Source organism: Episyrphus balteatus, chromosome 2, assembly GCF_945859705.1.
Source record: "Episyrphus balteatus chromosome 2, idEpiBalt1.1, whole genome shotgun sequence".
Taxonomy (NCBI): domain Eukaryota; kingdom Metazoa; phylum Arthropoda; class Insecta; order Diptera; family Syrphidae; genus Episyrphus; species Episyrphus balteatus.
The window spans coordinates 36,225,077-36,250,043 of NC_079135.1; the positions used below are offsets into that span (position 1 = coordinate 36,225,077).

Here is a 24,967-nt window from a genome sequence, read left to right on the forward strand (position 1 = left end):
GTAAGATACACATTATTACAATTTTTGCTCCCCCTTTTTCCCCTACATCACACACAGTAGGTACAGATAGATACGTATTTAACTCACTTTTATATTATATTTTGTTCCTGACTTTCGTTCCTGTGCACTATACCATACTCTCTATTGTATGGGTCTTTTCTTTGGTATAAATCTATGAGATGGGGTCACGTACTCAATTTATTATCTTCCATATAATAAATTGAATACAATTATAGGTATTATCATTATTTATTGGTGTATTATCTAGAAATCTTACAAATATACATACGTACAGTACGTTTATATAGCCTAACTTAAACATCTTCTCCTTCTTCGTCTTTCTACTCGTTGTCGTTGTCGTCGTCTTCATCTTCTACTTGGTCTTTGCCTTGATTACTTGCTTTTATCTCATCATAAGCAGATTGGTTGAAATTGAAATGGCAAAACGTGGTGCGAGATCGTGTATCTGTGTATCTATATCTATACTATAAACCTAAACCAAATGCAATGTTATAGAAACGAATGAGACGTCTTTTCAACTTTAAATGAGATTCATTCGCACTTAGATTGCTAGTTATCCGATTGTTAGTTTTTTATTTTATTTTTTTTTTTTTTCTTATTTTGTATCTTTATAGTTTTACTTCTCAAGATCATTTAGATAGATAGATACAACGTGTGTGTATGTTACTGTATTACTATTATACAATTACAATTTTTTTTTTTTTCATTTTTGAATGCATTTGTTATAATAGTTATTTCCTTTTTGGTTCAATTTCCCCAAGCTTGGAAAAGATAGATAATAATAATAATAATTTTTCAAGTGTAATATGAAATAATTTCAATTTGTCTGTTGTGGTTATAGAAATGAGAATATATAAATTTAGATTAATTTTTTTAATTGGGACACATTTATTTCCAGTTTTTTTTTTTGTAAGAATCAAGAAAAGTACACACAGTTATGTAGTTAGTAAGTAACACGAGTTAATTAAAAACATTTTCCCATAATTTCTGTTACATAAGAAGAAAAGTTCTATTCATTCAGATATTTAGATATTTGAATATGTTTAAATTAAAATATCTCGAAAGCCTCAGCTTTTAAAACAAAATGGAGAACGGATATGAAAAGATGCTGCAGAAATACATCAAGTGACATAGTTTTTAACATGAAACAATTTACGGTTATGTTCAAACGAGTTTTATTAACCAAGTTATATTACAGCGAATTAAATAAATTTTTGAGTTTTCATAAAATCCAAAAGTTTTACAGAAAAAAATAATTTTATTATACTTATGTTATACCCATTTGTAATCTAACTTAATTGTGTCTACTAAATAGTTAGTTTATCTAGAAATAAATGTAACACACTCTCTAAATTTAATTTTCCGAATAAGTTATTTCCAAAATTTTCTACAAACAAAAATAAAAAAAGATATTGAAAAAAGCACTCATACTCCCGAGTGTACCGAATTTACAAATTACTTCTAATTTACTTGATAGGGGAGAGTGGGGCCAAATGTAACACTTTTTTCTAAAATCGATGGTTCTCCTACAAATTTGAAAGTGGGTCAACCAGACCTTTTTTAAATTAAAGACCCATGTTTTAGCTCCAAGATCCATCATAAAAATTTAGCAAAACATAACGGTAATGTTGAAAAATAAAGCTTCCAAAAAAAAAATCGTGTTGTTTCAACTTACCCCACATACGGGGCAAAGTGTAACACATACCGGGGTAGGTTGTACCAAGAACTAAAAATAAGAGAAAAATACCTTTATTTGTTTATATTTATTTATTTTTAATTAATAACAATAAAAACAAACCTCAGTCATGAAATTTTGGTGCAAATTTGTAAAAAGTGGAGCAAATCCAAGATTTCCAGAGAACATTTGACAATTACAAGCATTCATATTCAGGGTTGTTAATTATATTAGGTAAAAAATTTTTCAGTATAGGTAGGTTTTTACATGGTACAACTTGCCCCGGAAAAATGTTACAACTAGCCCCAGCATGAAATTTGGCACATAAAATCAATTTAAAAAAAAGCGAAACTGATATAGACATAACATATACACGCAATTTGAGCCAAAACACAGTTGCATATAACAAAAAAACACTTAGCACTCTATCTTTTTCGGGTAAAGAGGTAGACCAAAAATAAAATTAAAAAAAAAAGTTACAAACATGCATTTTTTGGGCACCACTAGTGTAACTTCTCACCCTGTCGTCTAATCTTCATCTGAAGAAAATGTGCCGGTAGATATGCAAAAATTGAGCATTTTTCTCCTTTACGCGTTTCTTAATATTGAAAGGAACATCGCTTTATTTAGCTGTTAATTCTTACCCCTGTTACATTTAGCCCCACTCTCCCCTACAATTTTTTCAAAAATGATTTTCTATTAGGAAACTGAATGTGAATAACATATGCCATGACGCTACATGAAAGTCTCCACCTAAGTCTACAAAATGTAGAAAATTCAAAAAACTTCACTTGAAGAAACAAAAATAAAATTCTTCTTAAAAAAAAAAAAAAAATATTTTTCAAAATAGTTTTTTTTTTTTAAGTGACGTCATCATTTATTTAGACATGCATAAATTAGATACATTTAAGTTAATCCTTAATTCGAAGAAACCTTTCATTTTAAAATACCAACTGTCAAATGACTGTCAATCATCATAGTTGAAACCAAACTCCTACTGCTGCTATAAACAAAGTCAAATATGTATGTAATTTCTTTTGTTTCTTCTTAACTATGTTGATTCACAAAACAAAAAAAAAATTGGCTTTGAATATTAAATTTTAATCAAATTCTAGGAAAATTTCAAAAACCTTTTGTGTTTCAACAAATTGCTCTTAATTGCATCATTTTAAATGCAAATATCATATACGTACAACATCATGCACATCAGAAAAAGGCAAGAGCAATCGAGGTAGGTTAGGTTGGTTCCTATATGGAATGGATATAGATAGGAATAGGAACGAAAAATTTTCATGTGATTTACATTTTATATAAATTGCAAACATAAGCTGTGTCAATAACTTTCTTCTTCGCCTCAATGACACAAAACCCAAAGCCACAAATTTTTGAGACCACAATTTTAGAATTTCTATTTTTGATTTAATATACATAAATTCATCTCTGTTTATACAGGGTGTCCCAAAAGTAATGGATCAAACGAAATATGCTGATAGGCCAACTTAAGGGCTCTCAGAATTTGGTAACTTGTTCATCCCAAATCCTAACGGTTTTCAATTTAATGCAATTTTTGTGAAATTTCGAAAAATCCCGACTTTGCAACAGTATTTTGCTTCCTCCGCTCATAATTGGTTTTTGTTTTTTACAATTCTTTCACTAAAACATTGCCTAATAATAAGAAATAATTAATTAATCAAAATATTTTTTATTTCATACCCCATTTTGCTGCAAATTAATTAACAGTTCCATGTGTTATAAAAACTCAATTTCTTACTTTTATTTCAGAGCAACATCCCGAAAAAAAATTGTATGGTGTGACACGGGTTTATTATTTTAAAAACTTCCCGTGTTATTGCAGTTTTCAAAAATGTATAAAAGTTTCCAAAGTTGAAATTAGAACGAAAGATATTACAATTTAAATGCAACAAAACAGGGCTTTTCAGAGAAAAATAACAAAGAAAAATAAACAAATTTTGTCGACTGTTGTTTGTTTATTTCTTTTTGAATAAAAGCCTCGATTTTTGTTTGTTTTTTGCTCTGAAAACCCCTGTTTTTTAGCACTCAAATTGTAATATCTTTCGTTCTAATTTCAATTTTGGAAACTTTTATACATTTTTGAAAACTGCAATAACAGGGCAAGTTTTTAAAATAATAAACCAGTGACACACCTTACAATTTTTTTTCGGGATGTTGCTCTGAAATAAAAGTAAGAAATTGAGTTTTTATAAAACATGGAACTGTTAATTAATTTGCAGCGAAATGGCGTATGAAATAAAAAATATTTTGATTAATTAATTAATTCTTATTATTAGGCAATGTTTTAGTGAAAGAGTTGTAAAAAACAAAAACCAATTATGAGCGGAGGAAGCAAAATACTGTTGCAAAGTCGGGATTTTTCGAAATTTCACAAAAATTGCATTAAATTGAAAACCGTTAGGATTTGGGATGAACAAGTTACCAAATTCTGAGAGCCCTTAAGTTGGCCTATAAGCATATTTCGTTTGATCCATTACTTTTGGGACACCCTGTATACTACATTCTATGTATGTATATATAAAAGTTTTCTGATGATATGGCCTCGTCGTTGTATATATTTGTCCCAAAATGATGTTTTCTCGATCGATCGAAAAGAGAGTCCTGTCGCATGTTCCATAACCATTTTCGTCTGTTACCCTCTTCTATCCTCATTTTCTAACTGCCCCCCAAAACCCCCTTCTCACAACCAAACCCCCCCAACTATCAATCTAGAAAGCATTTATATATATTATATGGAGGTTATGTACATTATACAATTTCTGTATAGAGTTAGAAAGAGAAATAGTATAGAGGAGAGGATGATGGTTGCGCTGCAAAGACCCAGGCTTTACATTATGAAAAGAAAATGAATAATGTTAGTTTAGGATTTTATGCAAATTTCAATTTGAAAGCTTTGTACAAATGAGCCAGCCAACCCAACCCAAACCAAACTCTCTCTTCCACTGCCACTAAACTACACAACGGTGCTCATTTTAAACAAGAAGAGTGGGCCATGAGGTAGCAGAGAGGTATATGAAACGAAATTATCCTGGCTTGTTGGTAGAAAATGCGTTCATTTATTTTCAACATTTACCTACCTTACTGGAACAAAAATGTTTTTGTATACTACGTGCTTAAAATATCATAAAATCTTCCCAAAACCCCATTCCATTCGTCAATTTTATGTGTAGGGAGAGGTACCTCTCCCCTAACTCTCTTATACCAAAAAACCCCCCTTTTATAATATTCTTTGTGTGTGTATAGTGTGTGTGTTTGTATATTGTGGATGGAAAATTGCAAATTAAATTTTCATAAAGTTTACTATAAATCGTCTTGTTTGATGATAAAACAACATAAAATAAAGTTCCAATTTGGAAAATTTACAATTTATATATTTATCACTCTCTCAGATACACACAATATATGAGCTCGTTTGTCAATGGATACACAATATTCAGTTTTTTCTTTTCCCATTTTTAATGAAAATTCCTTAAATAATAAATCAAATTATGTGCATTAATAAATCTTTCACGTTGGAGGAATAGTAACGGAAAATTTCAATATAATAATTCAAATATACTACTATCGTAGATACACATTTTAAGATACACTTTGGCCGCCATCATCTACCGCTGCAGTTTGTTACAATTGAAATTTAAGTACGACTATATGTCTCAAAATGAAAACTCTAAGATACAAGATACACACGAAAAACAATAATAAAAAATAATAAAATGAATGGGGACAGCACCAACGCTGCCATAGCCGCCATTATGTTATAAAGATAAATTTGTTATTTCATTGAAATAATAATAATCATTTATTATTTTTTTCTGCTTCTTCTATTTTATTTTTTGTCATTAAATTCAATTAGATATAAAAATAGGAACATCACATAGAAGATACGAAATTGTATCTTTTTTGTTCCATCTCACATTTTAAAAAGAAAAAGAAATGTGTTTTTCTTTTCTATTTTTTTTTTTATTCTAATTTATTGCAATTGTGCCATAATAAAATGTACTACTTCTACTTCTTGTTCTTCTATCTTAGTTTTATACACACGGTTGAATCATCCAATTCTAAAAGAAGAAAATTGCAAAAACAAAAAATAAACATTTATAACAATCTGCACAGAAAAATAGATAGAAAAAAAAACAAAAGAAGAAGATGGGGGCCAATGTATCTCAAAGATGCGCGGCAGCACAGCAGCACACAACGAGAAACCTAACTCTTTAGATGCAAAAAAAAATAGTAGATACAAAAATACAAGAGGAAAATACATCCGGCAAGAGTGTCACATAAATAAAGTCTTTCTGGGTGTAGTTTTGTGTTGTTTTTAAGTTGCACTATTTCACGTGTGTGTTATGAAATTCTCATTTCTGCATTTTTATATTTTTATACATATTCTCATATTTTTTTTTTGTTACAGAACATAATAGATACTATGTACATAAATAATGTTTTTTTTTTTTTATTTCAATGCAAGCAAAAGTAAGAAGCATTTCTATCAAGTATGAATGTACTATACACTGAAAAAAATTAGATATATCCTTATTTTACAATTTTGAGAAAGTATTTAGGAATATTTTAAATACTCTATTTAGGTACCTACCTTTTTATTATTTTATTTAAAAGAAAAAAAAAACGATATCTAGTGATTCACACAAAAAAATAAAGAAATTTCAGATCCGCCTCTTGTAGAAAATGCCTCCGCTAAAGCGTTAAAATATGTTTCGATTTCATTTTTAGAAAAAACAGAATTTTTTATTAAAATCAATCAATTTATTTAAAAAAGTTATGTCACAGTAAAAGTATTTTATTTCTCATATATAATTGCCCTCATTATTTATTTCAGTGTATTTTATGGTTGCATCGAGTGTATTTATCATTGCAACGGTCATAAATTCTCATTAAAAGTGTTTTTCTCCCTCGTTAGATTTTTGTTCGTAAAGATTATTTTATCTATTAAATAAATATGTTTTGTTAAGTAATTTGGCTTGTTTTTGTTATTCAATTTGTTGAGAAAATGGGACAAAATGCGAGGTTAAGATAATATTATCAAAACAAAAATCCTGATACAGTAGAGAATTTTTGCGCGAGAATTAACAAACTTATATTAATATTACAAAGAGCTAGATTTACAGCGATAACAAACCTGTAAGTCTGTCAGCTTCTATCTTTCAAGGATACTTTGTCCGAATCTTCTTATTGGAAAACTGCAAGATTTTCTGAGCGCTTTTTTTAAAAAAAAAAAAAAAAAAAAAACAAATAAATTGAATTAATTTGGTATGCATTTTTGTAGTTATTTCAACACCTAAAACAAGATTTCAAAAATAGTCGATGCCATATTAAAAATAAAAAATACAATAATATTACAATTGCTTAAAATTTGTATGTAATAAATTGAGCTTTGAGGAGCTATTCATCATCTTTCGCAAAGAAAACTTTTTTTTTGTTTTTTTAAATACCTACAAATTTTCTGGAAAACAAAACTTTTTCTTTTTTTATTTCTCACGTTGAGAAATGATAAACACAACAATAATGATAAACACCATGAAAAAAAGAAATCACTTCCTTAATTTGCATTACAATTAATTTAATTTAATCACAAATAACACGCTGAAAAGCATATATATAAAATAGCGTGAACATTATAATCATTCTTAAAATAAAAAAAGAAAGAAAATAAAAGAAGAGAAACTCATTAAAATATAACGTACCTGAGATATGTACTTAAAAAAAAAAAAAACCAAAGAAAAAAAAATAAACAAAAAAACTGAAAATCTTGGTTTATAAAAAGGTGATTGAACCTCATCATAAAACCTCGAAAATTATAAAAATAAACAATTTATTAACATCATGTGCCAATAAAATTACTTAATCACCACTTTCATGTAAATAATGAGTTCAAAGAAATTATGAATTGATAAAGAAAAAAAAATAAATAAATCGAAATAAAGTTAATTAGCAAACATTCAAATTGTGTATAAAAAAAGTCCTTCCAGAAAAAAATGCGGTTTCATGTTCATCTTCAAATAATCCCTCTTCCTTAATTATTGCGATATTTGTTTTTTTTTTTTTATAAATAAAAAAAAATAAATTAAAAAAAAGAATAATTAATTATGATGACCCTGGACATGTTTTCTTTGATTTGAATAAAACTTCCAAAAAAAAGGATGCATTTTTTATTTCTCTTATACAAAAATATTTCACACAAAAGAATTTAAACCTCAACACTTTAATGCAAAACCTTATACAATATTTCTCTTTGTTCGTCTTGTTGTTGTTGCAATTCTCATTTTTTTGCATATTCTTATCTTATTTCGTATACACAACTAAATTTAGAACTTGGAGTGAATTAAGAAAATACAAAAACAACAAAATAAAAATAAGAAAATGTAAATTAATTTAATCGATGATAATTGAGTTTTGTTGTTCGCGTAGTTTCCTTTTATTTTGATTATTTTTTCTTTTTGTTTTTGCAATTTTTGTTTCCTTTGTATTTTTTCTTTATTCAATTTCTGTTTGTCCTTGATTGGTTTTGTTTTGTTGTTTATTATGTTTTTTTTGTTGTTCTTTTTTGCTTTTATTATATTCTTCTGCCTGCATACAGTCATATTATGAGAAATAGAGAAAAAAAAGAAGACAGGGCAAAATCCTTTTAATTTAAACGAACATTGATTTCGATCAGAATGCATCATTTAAAGTTTAAAAACAAAACTAAAAAAACAAAGAAAACCAATAAGAACCTTGAAAATGTGTTTTTTTTTTCCTTTATTTGCTTTTATTAAATCCACGATGAAGAATCGATAAAAATGTTTTTACTTGAATTTCATATTTCTCTTTTATGTGCATTTTTAAGAGAGGAAGTAAGAATATTACCACTTTTTAAAATAAAATGATCATCATAACGATAGTTGCAGATCGTTGCCTTTTCATTTTGATTTTTTTGTTGTTGTTTTGTTTTATTCTTTAATCATAACTTTTGAGCCATGATTTCTTGACTTTGACTTGATTATAATTATATTTTCTATTGTTAGTACGAAATTAATGAATGTTCTTCGTTCTGGCTCATTATTGCAACAAATTGTTTCTAAAGTAGGTACATAGGTACTAAAAGTAATTGTACAAGATAATCTTAAATAAATTTATTGTTATAATCAATTGCATAGATTTTCATTCACAATGAAACTTTTCCGGCAAATTATGACTTCACATTAATCCATACAAAAATGTTGGGATATCGTTTTTCGCAATTACTACTTGTCATAGTTTTTAGAACGTGATTTAGGAGTAGTGGGGTTTAAGTTATTTAACTTAGTTTTTATTTAACTTCCGACTTTTGCCTCTAGAGGGCGCTATTGTAGCTTATAACCAACGTATTATCAAGACGCTTCCAACGATACCTTAATTATCTTATTACGATGAGTAGATCAGAAGTTATGATGGAAAAAATGAAATGAAAAAAAAAACACACACAAAAACACACCAAAAGTATAGTCAAAAGTCATTTATCGTCGTTCATTATGTCATTGTTTTATTGTTATTTAATAGCTAATGAATGCACTGCTAAAGATATTTTATTATTATTACATCATCAACCAACTTAACCGCCCTCTGAAGTACATACATATACCTACTCGTACTCATAAAAAATTAGAAAACAAAAAATAAAGCAAATATTCCGATAAAGATCACTTAACCTTTAAAGGAAGACAAAAATCTAGCGCATCAGTAGCTGTTATAGACCAGTGCCAATAATTTTTGAAAATAAAAAAATTATTAGCAGCATATGGGTGGTGGGAAAATTTAGGATAAATGGTATATGAAAGGGGAAAAATAAATTGCCCACAAAAAAATTGGGGGAAAGGGGGTGGGTGGGCGAAAAAGTGGGGTGGGTGTCAAAAATCATGGTTTTTTACGATTTCTGTCAAAACTAGACGTCCTATCGAAAAAATTCAAATGCAAAAGTTGTAGGTAGTATAAATGTCTACAACTTTTACTCAAACAATTTTTTTCTATAACCTCAAAAATATTGGAAAAAATACAAAAATACGATTTTTTGATTTTTTATTTTTATCTTTTACAAAAATGATTGGATTTTAACAAAACTTGGTTAAAAACTACTTTGTTATGTTTTCTATCTATTAAAAATGTTTTTTGAGCAAAAAGTGAGTTTTTGGATTTTTGACGAATTTAATTTGAAAAAATAGCCTATTTTTCAATCAAAAAAGTTACCGAAAAAATTTTTGATTTTTGAAAAGTTTGAAATGAAATTATTTAGATTAAAACCTATTATTTAAGATTGTGTGGAAAAACTATACTTTTGTTTTAGAAAATATTGAGAAAAATTGAAAAAAAACAAAAAAAACGATTTTTTAGATCGATTTTTCCGTAAATGACAGTAATATTGGCGAGAAATAATTTTCCATAGAAACTAAATTATACTTTTCTAATGGCCTTTGACCTTTTTAATTTGAATCTAGCATTAGAATAGCTCTAACGTTAAAAGTTTTTGAGATATTGAATTTTGAACGTCCAAAACACTATTTTTGTGATATTTTGAATGGTAATATCTCAAAAACGTGATGTGATAGAATTTTTCTGACTTCAAATTCGAGCTCAGCGCACAAAAAACCATTAGAAAAATATACTTTGGTTTCTATAAAAAAACTTTTTGACTAGTGAATTCGAACAGGGAAGAAAAAATCGAATGCCTTGTACGAATTCACTAGTCAAAAAGTTTTTTTTTATAGAAACCAAAGTATATTTTTCTAATGGTTTTTTGTGCGCTGAGCTCGAATTTGAAGTCAGAAAAATTCTATCACATCACGTTTTTGAGATATTACCATTCAAAATATCACAAAAATAGTGTTTTGGACGTTCAAAATTCAATATCTCAAAAACTTTTAACGTTAGAGCTATTCTAATGCTAGATTCAAATTAAAAAGGTCAAAGGCCATTAGAAAAGTATAATTTAGTTTCTATGGAAAATTATTTCTCGCCAATATTACTGTCATTTACGGAAAAATCGATCTTAAAAATCGTTTTTTTGTTTTTTTCAATTTTTCTCAATATTTTCTAAAACAAAAGTATAGTTTTTCCACACAATCTTAAATAATAGGTTTTAATCTAAATAATTTCATTTCAAACTTTTCAAAAATCAAAAATTTTTTCGGTAACTTTTTTGATTAAAAAATAGGCTATTTTTTCAAATTAAATTCGTCAAAAATCCAAAAACTCACTTTTTGCTCAAAAAACATTTTTAATAGATAGAAAACATAACAAAGTAGTTTTTAACCAAGTTTTGTTAAAATCCAATAATTTTTGTAAAAGATAAAAATAAAAAATCAAAAAATCGTATTTTTGCATTTTTTCCAATATTTTTGAGGTTATAGAAAAAAATTGTTTGAGTAAAAGTTGTAGACATTTATACTACCTACAACTTTTGCATTTGAATTTTTTCGATAGAACGTCTAGTTTTGACAGAAATCGTAAAAAACCATGATTTTTGACACCCACCCCACTTTTTCGCCCACCCACCCCCTTTCCCCCAATTTTTTTGTGGGCAATTTATTTTTCTCCTTTCATATACCATTTATCCTAAATTTTTCCACCACCCTTATGCTGCTAATAATTTGTTCAACTTTTGCCTTCTGAAAACCGGATTGGCACTGGTCTATTACGTTTCAATGGAAGATAAGTTTTTTTTTTGTTTTCTTTTATTGTTTAATGGACATCCTTTTTTTTTTTTTGTCTTTCTTTCCCAAACCATAATAATCCCTACAAAAGACTTGAATGATTACAAAAAAAAAAAAAAAACTCAACACAAAAGTCACAACCAAATAAAATAAAATATCATAAAAATAAAAGAAGCTCAAAACAATAGACAAAAAATCCTTAGAAATTGTTTTTATTGCTTCATTTAATGAGTTATTATATTTTTTTTTTTTTTGTCTTCTTCATCTTTTTTTCGTTTCATTTGTTTATCGTTACGTTATTATTCGAGGAATTGTCAGAGAGTTATTTTTTCTTTAATTTTTTATCGTCCGGACATTAGATACATTATTTTTAATTGCATTTAAAAGAAAAAACAAAAAAAAAAATAAAATGAGGTAAGTGAAGCTGGTTAATTATATAAGATAACTACAGCTAGATAAACCAGTCATCATCCATGTAGCATAGACCAATGCTGTGTTGTGTCGGACGTTGTTGGATCGACGACGACCAACTAACTGACGACGACGAACTGTACCTAGGATATACTATACTCGCACACATACATTTAGATATAAAATGAGTTTTAAACTCAAGAGTTGTTTTAACTCTCGAGTTCATGTAGGGGAAGTACGTCCAATATGACATACCATAAGCTTTTTCGTCAATAAAATAATACCCCTGGTGCATAACACAATCTTTGCATTTTTTCTTTATTCTTTATAATATTAGGAACATTTTGTAGTACTCTTTGTATTAAAAAAATAAAAAAATTTAAATAAATTAAAACTTTGAAAAAAAAGTATCGAAATTCATTTTGTCCATATCGTATGGACAAAATGACATAAGTCATATGGACAAAACGACATATGACATTTTATATGCAAAAATACAAAAATTAGTTGGCAAGTGTAGATTTTCAAAGGAAAGCTTACTTGAATCCACCTAATTCTTCGTATAGGACTTAAAAAATTTGTTGGTGTCCAGTATGCTTCACCTTAATGTAGCCAGCGGGACACCGAATGTTTTTGATCTTGCAAACCCGCCCATTTTGTTTTCATTAGCAGCTTCAATGGCCCCCGCATCGCCTGAACCATGATTGGCGGTCGGAAGTTAGCTTATACCCCATTGACATATTTAAAGTTAAAATTTAAAAAAACAACAACAATTTCTATGAAGTTGAAGGTATGTCGTTTTGGCCATAGGTAGGGTATGTCATTTTGTCCATATCGTAGTTTTGACACATTTTTATACAAAACACTGTTTTAAACCCTGACTTCATAAAAAATATTAATAAGTTTTTAACTTTAAATTGTAAACTGTCGTTATACCCAATAAAATATTCAAAAAAGCTACATACAACTCCCAAAATAACAAAATTAGTCCAACCCCATAAAACATGAAATAGCTCCTATAAACACACTTCACTTTATATTTTTGGTTGAGGGCTGTCAATTGAGTTGTTATTTTGACTGAATTTCAAATTTCATTGGTTTCACCTACTGAGATAGGAGGTAGGGTTACATGTGGTACACATTTCAAGTTAAGGCTGCTATGTCATATTGGCCGTGTATGTCATTTTGGACGTATTTCCCCTACTTTCTTAGTTTATGTTCATAGTCAATTCAGTTTTAATAAAAGACAATAACCGGGTTTTCTGTTTATTTTTCCTCTATTTTATAATTTTTGTTCAAGTTGTTGTTGTTGTTTTGTTTTGTTTTTATTATTTTCCTTAGCTGCCAGTTTTAATGGGTATAATAAATTTACGGCAGTTTAATTAAAGACTTATTTTCATGACACTTCTCTGCTGTTGTATGTATAGTGGCTATATGTCGTGAGAGAGATATTTTTTTTCTTGATTCAAATATGTATTTTTTTTTATTATTTTAATTGAGATTTGAGTTATTTATTTTTTTGTTTTTATGGAAAAGTGCAATTTGAAGTGGCACTTTTACTTTCAAAATGTCAGTTTTTAGGGTATAATAAAAACAAGACTTGAGATAACTTTTTCTATTTTTGGATTTGGTTTGGTTTAATGAAAAATTTCATTTAATACCAGCGTTTATTTTTACTGTTTAATTCCATCGTTACGGGTGTGACTTACTCATAATTTTTGTGTTACGGGTGTGACATTAAAAAAGCAGCTGTTTTTCGATTACAAAATCAAATTCCTACAAAATGTTGCATTTTTAAATATGTTTTTTTTTTTTCAAGAGTGTGACTGGTGTAGAAAGTAAAAATTACGGGCGTGACTTTCTATTCTCAAATGTTTAAAATTTTGTATATAGAGATTTCAGCAGGTGCATATTGAGTTTAGTTGAATTAATTCCTTGCACATTCGATTGTTTGCAAAATTCCTCCCCATTTGATAAATATATTTTGCTTTGCAGTAAAGCTCATTATAAAAATTATGTCAATCTATGTATATGTATGTAACTTGTTATCCCTTTCCAAATACTTAAAACTTCAATCTTAAGTAGAAGTATTAGCACAAGGTTACACATACATAATCAACTAAAGAGTTCATAACACCAAAGAAATAAGACTCTTATTAATGACCTTAATATATTACCACCTCAATTTACAAAACTAACACCATCATCTAAGAACGAAATACACAAACACACAAACATCAGATGGACATTCTATATATGCAGGGTATAATGAGAAAATCCTTGCCTATTATAAATTTGAAAATGGTAGATGACGTTAATTGCAAGTCGACGATGTCGCTGTCTTCTGCACACACCAACAACACCAAACCTAACACCATCATCATCTCTGCTAGGTTTTGAAATGAAAAGCATCGTTATTTGAGAACATTTATAGTGAATTATTCGATGCAATAAATTAGCACTATAAATTCGAATTTACATCTCTCCTTGTTTATGTATGGTAGATGATGGGGCTTCTGGCGTTACATCAAACGTTGTATATATATTTAATTAATTCCTTGTAGATGATGCCGGCGACGGGTTTAACATTAGAAGATTGAAATATTAAACTTTAGTTAATAGCTTGTATTTCTTTTAAAAGTCTATAATAAAGCAATGTCCTAGCTTATGCAGGGTGGATAACCTAAAGCCGCCATTGTTATTGGATATAATCAATATTCACTCAAGAATATTAATTTATCCTTTTAGTTAAGTAATAAATTAAGAGTATTTCTAGAGTGCACATGTAATGTTGTTAATATAAATCCATATCTAGTAAAAGTTACATGATTTTAACCACAATATTCTTCTTTTTTTTTTCTAGACAAGAGGACGCAAACCAGGCGTAAGTTCGGCAAAATTGAATAAACTCAATTCAGCTATATCACCTAGAAATCAGCAACAAACAAATTTAGCCTTGAGTCCGGCACCAGCAACAGTTTTACCACATCCATCACCAAATACAACAACAGGATCGAATCCTTTAAGTTTGGGTGGTGGTAATAATATAACATCTATAACTGTTCAAATTCAAAATCAACAGCAACAACAACAACATCAACAACAACAACAGCAGCAACACCCTCAACAACAACATCAGCAGCAACAACACCATCAGCAACAACAACAACAAGCTGTACAATCATCACAGCAACAAGTTCATCAACAATCACATCAAATATCAGCACAAATACACACCATGAAGGATCAACCACAACAACCTATGGTAAGTTGTTTTTTTTTTTATTTCAATTTTTTGAATAGGTATATCCGTTATTGTGATGAAAATTTAGGATTTTTTTTTTATGAACTCATTTATATTTATTAACGTGATTTCGATTCCTATTCAGAACCACTGTCTGTTATTTAAACCACTTCCACTATTTCAAAACCATAACCAAATTTCTGTAAACCACATTGGAACTTCTCGCGAATAACTCCCAAACCACAAGTTATGCCCTAAAACCGCTGCAGAACAAATTCTTTACTACTCCTTATTCATCATTATACTTCTATTAATTCAGAACAAGAGACTGTCTGAATACGGAAAGGTATAGTATAAAGGTTATTCTGGAGTTCGGGAACAATTAAGGGACTAAAAAACTTTACTACAACCGCCTTAAACCTTTTATAAACGATTCATAACTAGTTTGCAACCGATTTCAAACCAATTGTCAATCGATTAAAAATTAATTTGCATCAAAACCACTTCCGAACTGAGTATAAAAACACTTCGCATTAATCTGTAAAAAGAAAAATGTTGGCCAGATAAATTTAAATGACCAAAAACGCAAAATACAATCACACCAAGGACTGTCTATAACGCTTAGTGTAGAATTTGGATACAAATTTTAGGGAAGAACTTAATAACAACCACTTTTTAAACTTATGAAAACTGATTAAAAACTAATTTGCAATCTATTTTAAACCAATTTGCAATTGATTTAAAACTAATTTGTATCAAATTATGTACTTCCAAAACTAACTTAAAAACAAAATTTAACCTCTTTAAACTCATTTGAAACCAATTTTAAACTAGTTTGAAATGGTTTTTTTCTTTTTTTTTTTAATTTTAACCACTTTTGGCCTTGAAAACAAAACAACAACATATTTTTCCTCCAATTTTAGATAACCATCACCCTTATAATGCACAAACCTCTGCACTTCCTTTAAAGTTCCATCGTCCCTTTTGAAATTTTTAAAGAGCTTTCCCATTTTCTTTTATTTTCTTCACATTTTCGACGAAGATAAAATCTTATATAGGTAGCTTTACCCTAGATTTAAAAACAAAAAAATGATGTAGGTAATTGAATTCCATATAAACCAACCCAACTTACATTTTTCAAAGAAAAGAAAAACTTAAAGACTTTAAGGTAATTGCATTTCAAATGAAAGAATAAAAAAAACCCTTTCTTTTTTTCTTCATTATAATTCTGACTTTCAATTTATATATCAAATTTAACTTTTCTAACACAAACAACAACAAAAACCCTCATAACTTTCAATCTAAAAAAAAAACAAATGTTTTTCATATCCTCTTTTTTTTTTTTTTTGTTAGATCCTTATTGCGTTGAGCCAATAATTCAATTCAAAAATAGTAAAAAAGAAAAAAAAATAATTTGAAAAAAAAAAAAGAAAACAAACAATCTTCTTCACATTCTATTTTCTGCAAAGTTAAGTGGAAAATCCTAAAAGATAAAAACCTACCTACCTAACAGCCCTCATGCCACCTACAACGAAACTTCCTAGCTGTTGTTTCCGCCATTGCCTGCTCTGCTGCCCGTTTGTGCTCTCCACATACCGCAACTGCCTTAGAACCCTTCAGTTCAAGTACAAAACAAGGAACGGCCCAGGGTGCATTGATTTCTCCATTTTTTTTTTTTTCATTTTTTTTTTGTTTTTACTCTCCTCAACCGCTTTATAGCCCTTAGAAACACAATATTATTTGTGAGAGTGTGTGTGTGGTGAAATACTATAACTCAGCTTCAATACACAATACCCATACACATATTTTCAGAAACGCTCGCTTCTGCTCATCTCTGATGGTGTGGTATGGTATAGAGATGATGGGTGCACCCTTATGGAAGCTTGAGAGTCAGTAGACGCTTCTATTCTCCAAAGCTTACCAACATATATCTCTTTCTCACACTACTTAACAAAAAAAAAACCTCTCATTGAATGTGCGGGTATAGCTGGCTGGCTGGTTGCTGCTGGTTCCTATTCAGCATCCCAGTGGAATGTCGTCTGCAGCCACCGAGGCGACCAGGCATCCCAGTTTAGTTGAAGTGGCAGGAGCTCATGTCTCGCGCTATATGCACTACTTAACTACACCTCACAATCTCTCTGGGGCTGGCTGTGTGAAATGGTTATATACCAGCAAGTGATGTAGGGATACCCGGTGCCACATATAGATACCCCACCCCACTTCTCTTCGTCTTTTGAGAAAAATGGGAACAGCAGCAGAGCATCCCCGGTGTTTAGTTCCCAAAAAAAAAAAAGCAAACGAACAGAGAAGAGAACGAACGCCCCACAAAATAATCGTCTCCACAAACTTCTCTACCTTTTCATTGCCTTCAAACCTCTTACCTTACCTCCGTTGTCGCAGTCGTAGTCGCCCCGTCGACATCGTCTCGTATCACCTCTCCATCGCCGTCGTCGTCGTCATCATCATCATCTCCCCAAAGCCAGTCATCCATCGGGGTATAGTGTTGTTAGGAGTCGCGCATAAGCAATTGCGCACCTTCGACCCGACCCAGGGTGGCATGCATTTTTCATATCGAATGGCATACCCTCGTTGGAATTTTCATGAAAAATACCAACCCCTTGGCAAATTTAAAGGAAAATAATAATAAAAAAAAAAAGAATTCGCTAAGTAACATCATAAAGGGATGATTTTGTTCTTTTTTTTTTACTATTTCTTCTAGTAATTAAAAAAGTCAATAATTTCATCCCTTCGGAAAAATAATAAAAAAAAGAATTAGACTAATGACAGACGGATTCTTTTTTAATCGCAAATTCTTATGGTTTACCAAGAATGAAAAAAAAACTTGTATTTATTATGGGTGAGACACCAAGGCTAAGGTCGGGTTTGGAATTTGATCAAACATGCTAAAAAATTTGAGGAAAAAACCCTCAACAATAATAAAAAAAAACAAAACAACAATACCGTCATTGCTAAATACCAGTGATGCCAATTGTCATTGATTTTTCTTACATTTTGTTTGTCAAAAATTAATTTCGGCATTTCAGTTAAATTTTTTGGAAATTTATAATTCTCCAAAAGATTAGTTCAAAATTTAGTTCTTTTCAAAAATTCGATATTGCCCTTTTATTCCTTCTTTTACTATTGTTTTTTGTTCCAAATTTTGTCTTTTAAAGAATGTTTTTCAAAATAATTCTGGGTAAGTAAATTTTATCCTGTATACCAAAATTCAATGTTCCAAAATACGTACACATGTACGAATAATTGAACATTTAAATTTTTCTGGCATACACATAAAATTTGGTCCAAATTGTTGGCATTAATAGAATAAAAAAAATATCTGCGATTTAAAATGTTGACAAAAAAGAATTTTGATGCCAAATTTCGCCAACATATTTTTAAAAGCATTTTAGAACTCGAACTGCAAAATATTGAAAATGTTTATAGATTCCTCAAACTGTATATATTTAAATTTTTGTACAAAATCTTCATAATACAAAAACATGGGAAACAGACTATGTGAAATAGATGATATGTTAAATTATTCAGGATCTTTGCGGTTTGTGCCAAATTTTAATTTTTAACATGTTCTTATGTCAAAATTCTGAGTTATTTTTTATGTAGTTAGATCCAAAAAGGATTAGAATATACCTCCTAACTTATGCAGTACAAGATTTTTTAATATATCTACAGTATTTCGAAAAACACGGTTCCAACTCGAAAAAAAAAGAAAAACATTGTGTAAAGTTTGGACCAAAATAAAATTAGATCCAAAACAAAATTCGATTTCAAGGCTCTATAAAATCAAAAGCAGCCATTTAAAAACTTTGCAATTTTCTTGGGATATTCCAAAATTTGTACAATTTGAGGGCGGGAATTCTGTACTCAAAAATTCAAATATTCTGTAGAAAATATTGACGGATTACAAAATCCCGGAATAAATAGTTCGAACACAGAAGAATTGATTTTTCAAGTAAAAAATCTTTGATTTATATTTTTGGTCCATATATGAAATAATATTGAACTCATAATACCATAATATGTTAAAATTTTGACCCATCACATTCCGAGATTCTACAAACATTTATTGTACATAAGTACCCAAATTCAGTGCTATGTTCAGAAAAAAATTTTGATTATCTATAGGTTCAAAGCACATGTGTATATTAACGAATTATTTCTCCAGAGTTTCCAAAAATCGTAATCAGGTATCTACACAATTTAGAATTGGCTTATTTTGGGTTTTTCAAATTTTTGTAGCATTTTGTATACATATTGTACAAAAAATAAATTTTTTGCTTGTTGGATATTATTTTAAACCTTATTCCGAAATTATCGCATTTTTAATTTAAAATCATTTTTGATAATTTCTACCAAATTTGCTATCATTGTAATTTTTTCATGAAATCTTTTTTTAACCTCTCAAAATGAAAGTCTGTATTGTTTTCTTTCAACATTTCTACAGATTTTTTGTCTTGGAAAAATTGAAACTTGTGCCAAATACATTTTTCTCCACCAACATTTTAATACATAAATGACCTAAATCAAAAAAATTTTAAGAACCGAAATCTATGTAGTTGTGAGAAATATGCGTTTTTTGTTTGCCCTTTTTTCTTTTTTGGCAACATCCACAAATCAATCAAAATTTTTATCACTCAGTTTCTTCGAATTTTTCCAAATTGGCATCACATTTCCAGACAGAGTACTCAACATCTCTGTCTCGTTTTTCTCTTGCTCTTAGACGGACACTCTCCTTCTTACCTATACATATATTATTCAGTACCTATGTCCTGCCAACTACGTCTATGAACAAGAACGACGCTCTTTTGTATTTTCGTACCATCTCTCCTATCCTCTTCTGAGGCTGCTGTGTATCCCTTTGCTGCATTGCGTAAGGACTTTTGGAGCTGCTGCTAAAATCTAAGGTAGAGCAGTGTGTTGTTCAGTCTACACCAAAGATGACGACGATAATACTTGTGAAAATGGTGGTCGAGTGAACCCCACCATCACCATACTGTTGTTGGGTAGTGTGGAGGATTGGTTGCCATCATCACCAAAGAGTGTTTGAATGCGGGCTTTTCTCTTCAAACTGTGACGTGGTGTTGGTCGCCCAGATAATTAGAACTTTTACGAAAATGGGGGGAGTGGGTGGAGAATAATAAAGATGCAAGGTGTTGGGTGTTGGGGGAGAGATAACATTCTGTTTGAATATCCTACCAGGAAAATTAATGAGAAAATGTTTTTCCTCTCGTATATTTATCATCTCGTCTCTCGTATTCGTACCCACATACACTTTACTCTATATGTGTGCTTAATTTTCGTTCCTATATAAACGTACATAATATGCAGTAAATTTTATGATAAATTTTATATTTTTTCTTCACTTTTTTTTATATTCTCTCATTATATTACTTGATCCTTGCAAATATTCTGAAGTAACAACACTAATTGCCTTTTTCATATATATGATAAAAATTCATAATTATATAAAAAAATTTAAATAATTATTTCAACAAATTATTAAAAATAATAAAATTTAAATTAAAAATTGTTCTCTCACGATTAATTGAATTTCGTGTTCTCTTATCTGAAATTGAATGCTAAAAGATCTTTTTTTTTTTTGTTTTGTTGTGCATATAAATGAATATACGTTTAATTGCACTCTACAGCATATATGCGACAAGTAAGAAAATTTATTTGTTCATTATAAAAATTAATAAAACATATTTAACGAGTTTATGTATTTATGTGGGTTGGGCAAATTACGTCAACGAAAAAAGTGATTGTTGTTGTAATTATCCATTTATTGTTATTAAAAAATATAAAATAATAAAAAAAAAAAATCATTGTATACTTTTTGTGTTTTTATATTGGTTCATGTTGTGAAATAGTTGTTAATACAAAATCAGAAAAATATGGAAATTTTCTCACTTAATTGTTGGTACCAGCTACGTTAAGCACCGGCAACCAAAATATTTAGTAACTAGAGCTACTATTCCAAGTTTTTGAAATTTCGATAATAAGTACCCTCTAGAAGAATATTTAAAAAATCAGTAGAAAATCGAGCTATTTTGCTTGTAACCAATAACAATAAATTAATAGTGTCTACCAAAAAATAATAATTTCAATAATTAAGACCAAAAAGTCTTACGGTTCGTTTTGTTAGGAAGAATTTTGGGTAGAATAAGAAATTACTGAGGTTATAAAAATAAGTAGAAAAATTTAAATAAGCGTATACGGTTTCTACGACCTACTAGTTATTTTTTTTGATTATCTTGTTTTTAGATATTAAAAAAATTGATGGACGATTTGGATTCCTGTGAAGACCTTCCTTGGCTCAAAATTATCGATTTTGTCAAAAGAAAGCCATTTTTCTTGCACTTTACCAAAATTATTCTTTTGCACAGTCCGATTTTTTCTTACTTGGTACTCAAATACTAAATGACCAAATAAGCAAGAAAGCCATAGATTTTTGTTGGTAATATTTATTCTTAGCTAATGTCAAGATGTCAGTAAAAATCAAAACTAATTTTATAGGCAGTTTGTCGACTTTATTTATAAAAATTATTTTTCTATGAATTTTGTAAGCAAGTCAAATTCATTTTGTATTAAACAACTTCAGGAAGTCTTATCAAAATATTATAGAAATTCTTCAAAATTGTGTCTGTATTTATATAATTTTCTCGCCAATTGTTTTAAATTCCGACAAACAAACTAATACAAGCCTTATAGAAGTTATTACTTCAAAAATTAAAAAAAATACAACACACATATCATTAAATAGTACGTTAATGCTATTAACTGTCAAACCTTTTCAGATCTAGATTGTAAACCAACGCATCCATGATTTTTGTCAGTGGTAATGGCTTTTGTGAAGAATGTTAAAGACATCCAAGAGCATTCAATATCGTTAAAGCCTTAAAGCCTATCCATTCAGAAGTGGTCAAAAAATTTGAGGTAACCTGAAATTTTATTCACCAACTCCAAGGTCATGAAAATCCTTGAGACCTTACAAAACTTTGATTCTTCGTGAGATAGTTACACTACAAATTTCTATATTGCCTTATTCTCTATCGTACACAACCCCAATGCAAGCTATAAAGCAGTAATAACTTCTTTAAATTTATCTCTTTAAACATGAAATTTTAAGTTGCAGAATTTAGCAAATTCTATTTAAGATGAATTACGTTTCAAGGATCGACTTTCAGGTAATTCCCTTCAAAAATTCTTAAAACTACCCACGTAGCATTAAAATTCTGTGTTTCAAGTTCATAAATCTACTTGTAGCATTTTTCATTCTTACGAGGATTGTAAAAAACAAAATGAAATGTTCCGAAGCAACACCGAAAAATAATAGACTTTGAGTTATTACATTTAATTATATCTAAACCTTTCATTATTATTTAGATTTTTTATATATATATTTCTTAAAAAAAAATGAATTTAAATTATTTCTTCTTCAAAAAACAATATTAAACGTTACCGTAAATTTTTTGTATACTTCACAGAACAATAATTTCAATATTTAATGAATTTAACTCGACATAATGGCCACATTAACAATGTTGTGTATCTCACACAAAGAGAGTGCTATGTATACACAAATACTTGTCAGTGAGGGTGCATAAATTAAGAAGAAAATATTTGATTGGGAACCTCTGGATGGTTCTCATACCTTTTTGGGCTCTGTTTTGCAACTGATAAGAGAAAATTCATTATAATTTTATAGAATTCCATTAAATTTATTCAGCCTTGTCGTTCTGTTTGTATATTTGTACATACAACCAGATACGCAATATTTAATACATACTATATACCCCCCTTCCAACATACATATAAATAGATATAAAATAATTCAAGGGGGGTAGTTAAGTTACTTACACTCTGAGGAGTAATAAATTTTAAATTAAATAAATTTATACACATACACATTTATGTATGTTTGTATCTGTGTGTGTAGAGGTTTTTGTAAATATAAAAATATAAATTTTACTCGCACATGTTCACATTCGAAAATAATAATATTCCAACTCTGAATGTTGCTATTACCGAATGAAAGGAAATAACTCACCCTCTGTTCCATTTTTGTGTGTACAATCGGTCGGTGGGGTTTTACGGAAGCAGCGGCGGGCGCAGGGCTATGGAAACGGGAAATAAATGAAAGTATATACTTTTGGTACTCAGTTCCGTTTTTTTCCCTTCTCTGTAACTCTCTTACCCATCAAGCTTACTTTTCATAGCACCCTCAGAAAAAAAAAGTCAATTATTTACCCAGCCTCCCCCTTCTTCATATGAAAAAAAGGTGCTGCTAGTGGTGGTGTAGAGTTTGAGTTTCATAGAAAAAAAAAAACAGGACTTTAACACAAAACACACATATGGAAACCTACTGAATCTGCGAAAATAACAGTCAAATGTATGTTCCATTTGATCACCTGAATTTGAGAGGGTGGTAAAAAAAATGTGTTGTTTCGAACCTAGACAAAAATAGAGTGGCATTTAAGGTTTTTGTTTTGACCAACAATGCGTGTACTATAATAAAATTTTATCAATGGAGAGTTTGTTTTTTTTTTTCCTTTCTATTTTTTTTTTTTATTGTTTACGTAAATATATTGACGAACAGAAGTGGTTTTATGAATGTTTTCTTATCAACAGCAGCGTATTGGTTCTATGAATTGTTTTACTTTTATGAGTGGATGTTTGTTTTGGAACAAAAACAGGGTATTTTATGAACTGTCCTTATCACAAGGATACTCACATAAATATTCATGTCCTTGGTAAATCAGATTTGCTATTATGAATTTGTTTAAAACTTCAAAGTCCAGGACTAAAAATGTACAGCCCTTTTATTTTTTGGTCTGAAGGAATAAGAGCCTTAAACTTCCGTTTATCTCTTCAATGGTTTGTCTGATTTTATTCAAATTCTCCACAATTGTTTTTCTTTTCAATTTAAACAGTATTCCATTTCAAAATATTGAAAAATGTTCCAATCTCTTAGCAAAAAAAAATAAATACATTTTCTGCTTGTCATAACTTTCTCGAAATCGCTCAACCTTAAATTGTCACCAAGTGTATTTAAAATAGCATTTTAATATTTCAGAACAAGAAATAAGCAAAAATGTAATTTTTGACTATTGAAAAATATTTTTGTTTCAAGATATCTTTTAAATGGTTGACCTTAACCTTACAATGTTTGTACTTGTTTAAAAGAAAATTTAAAAATCTATAAAATTGTATACATTGATTTTCAATTTCATTAACTTTTTAACAGTTATGTGCAAGAAATCGTTATTTTGGACTTTTTTGCAAAAATTTTTATACCTTTTTTGTAGGAAACCAAGCATCTACAACTTGAACTTGCGTAACTTTCCAATAACTCAAATCTACCAAAAGTATTTACCAAAAAAAAAATGATTTTTTTACAATTGACCTAGAATAACTTCATTTCTCTCACAAGGTATCGATATTTCAATTTTGAATTACATTTCAAAATCTTTAGTTTGAATATTTTCGAAGATTGGTCATTTTTTTGTTCTTCAGCCACAGAAATCTACCAAAAAACTGATTTTTTTACAATTGAATTTTCAGCCACAGAATTGCAACCTCCCGTTGCAAAAATGTTCATTTCATTGCATTTCACTAAGTTTCTTCTTTTAAATTTATATAAACCTTCCTACAATTTAGTTCCACAATACACGCAACTAATTGCAATTTTCGGTTAGCAAAAGAATTACAAGCAATTAAGAGAGGCAACATAACTATCATTAAATCACCCAAGATGTTGTTGTTGTTGTTGTTGGGTACTCAAAAGTTCCAGGGTCATTTAGTACATTACGTTTCTATCAATACCGTCCTATAGTCAAAGTACATTGCACCATGACGACCGTTGATGATGTCGACTATTGAGCA

The 24,967-nt window shown here is 29.3% G+C and overlaps 1 protein-coding gene across 2 annotated transcripts in view; it reads left to right on the forward strand.

Moving 5' to 3' along the window:
- LOC129911080 (methylcytosine dioxygenase TET) overlaps positions 1-24,967 on the forward strand; it is a 183,837-nt gene that overhangs the window by 151,931 nt on the left and 6,939 nt on the right. For both annotated transcript variants that reach the window (XM_055988741.1, XM_055988742.1), the window contains one exon: positions 14,684-15,085. In XM_055988741.1, the coding sequence (XP_055844716.1) occupies positions 14,684-15,085 (402 nt within the window). The remainder of the gene's footprint in view (positions 1-14,683; positions 15,086-24,967) is intronic.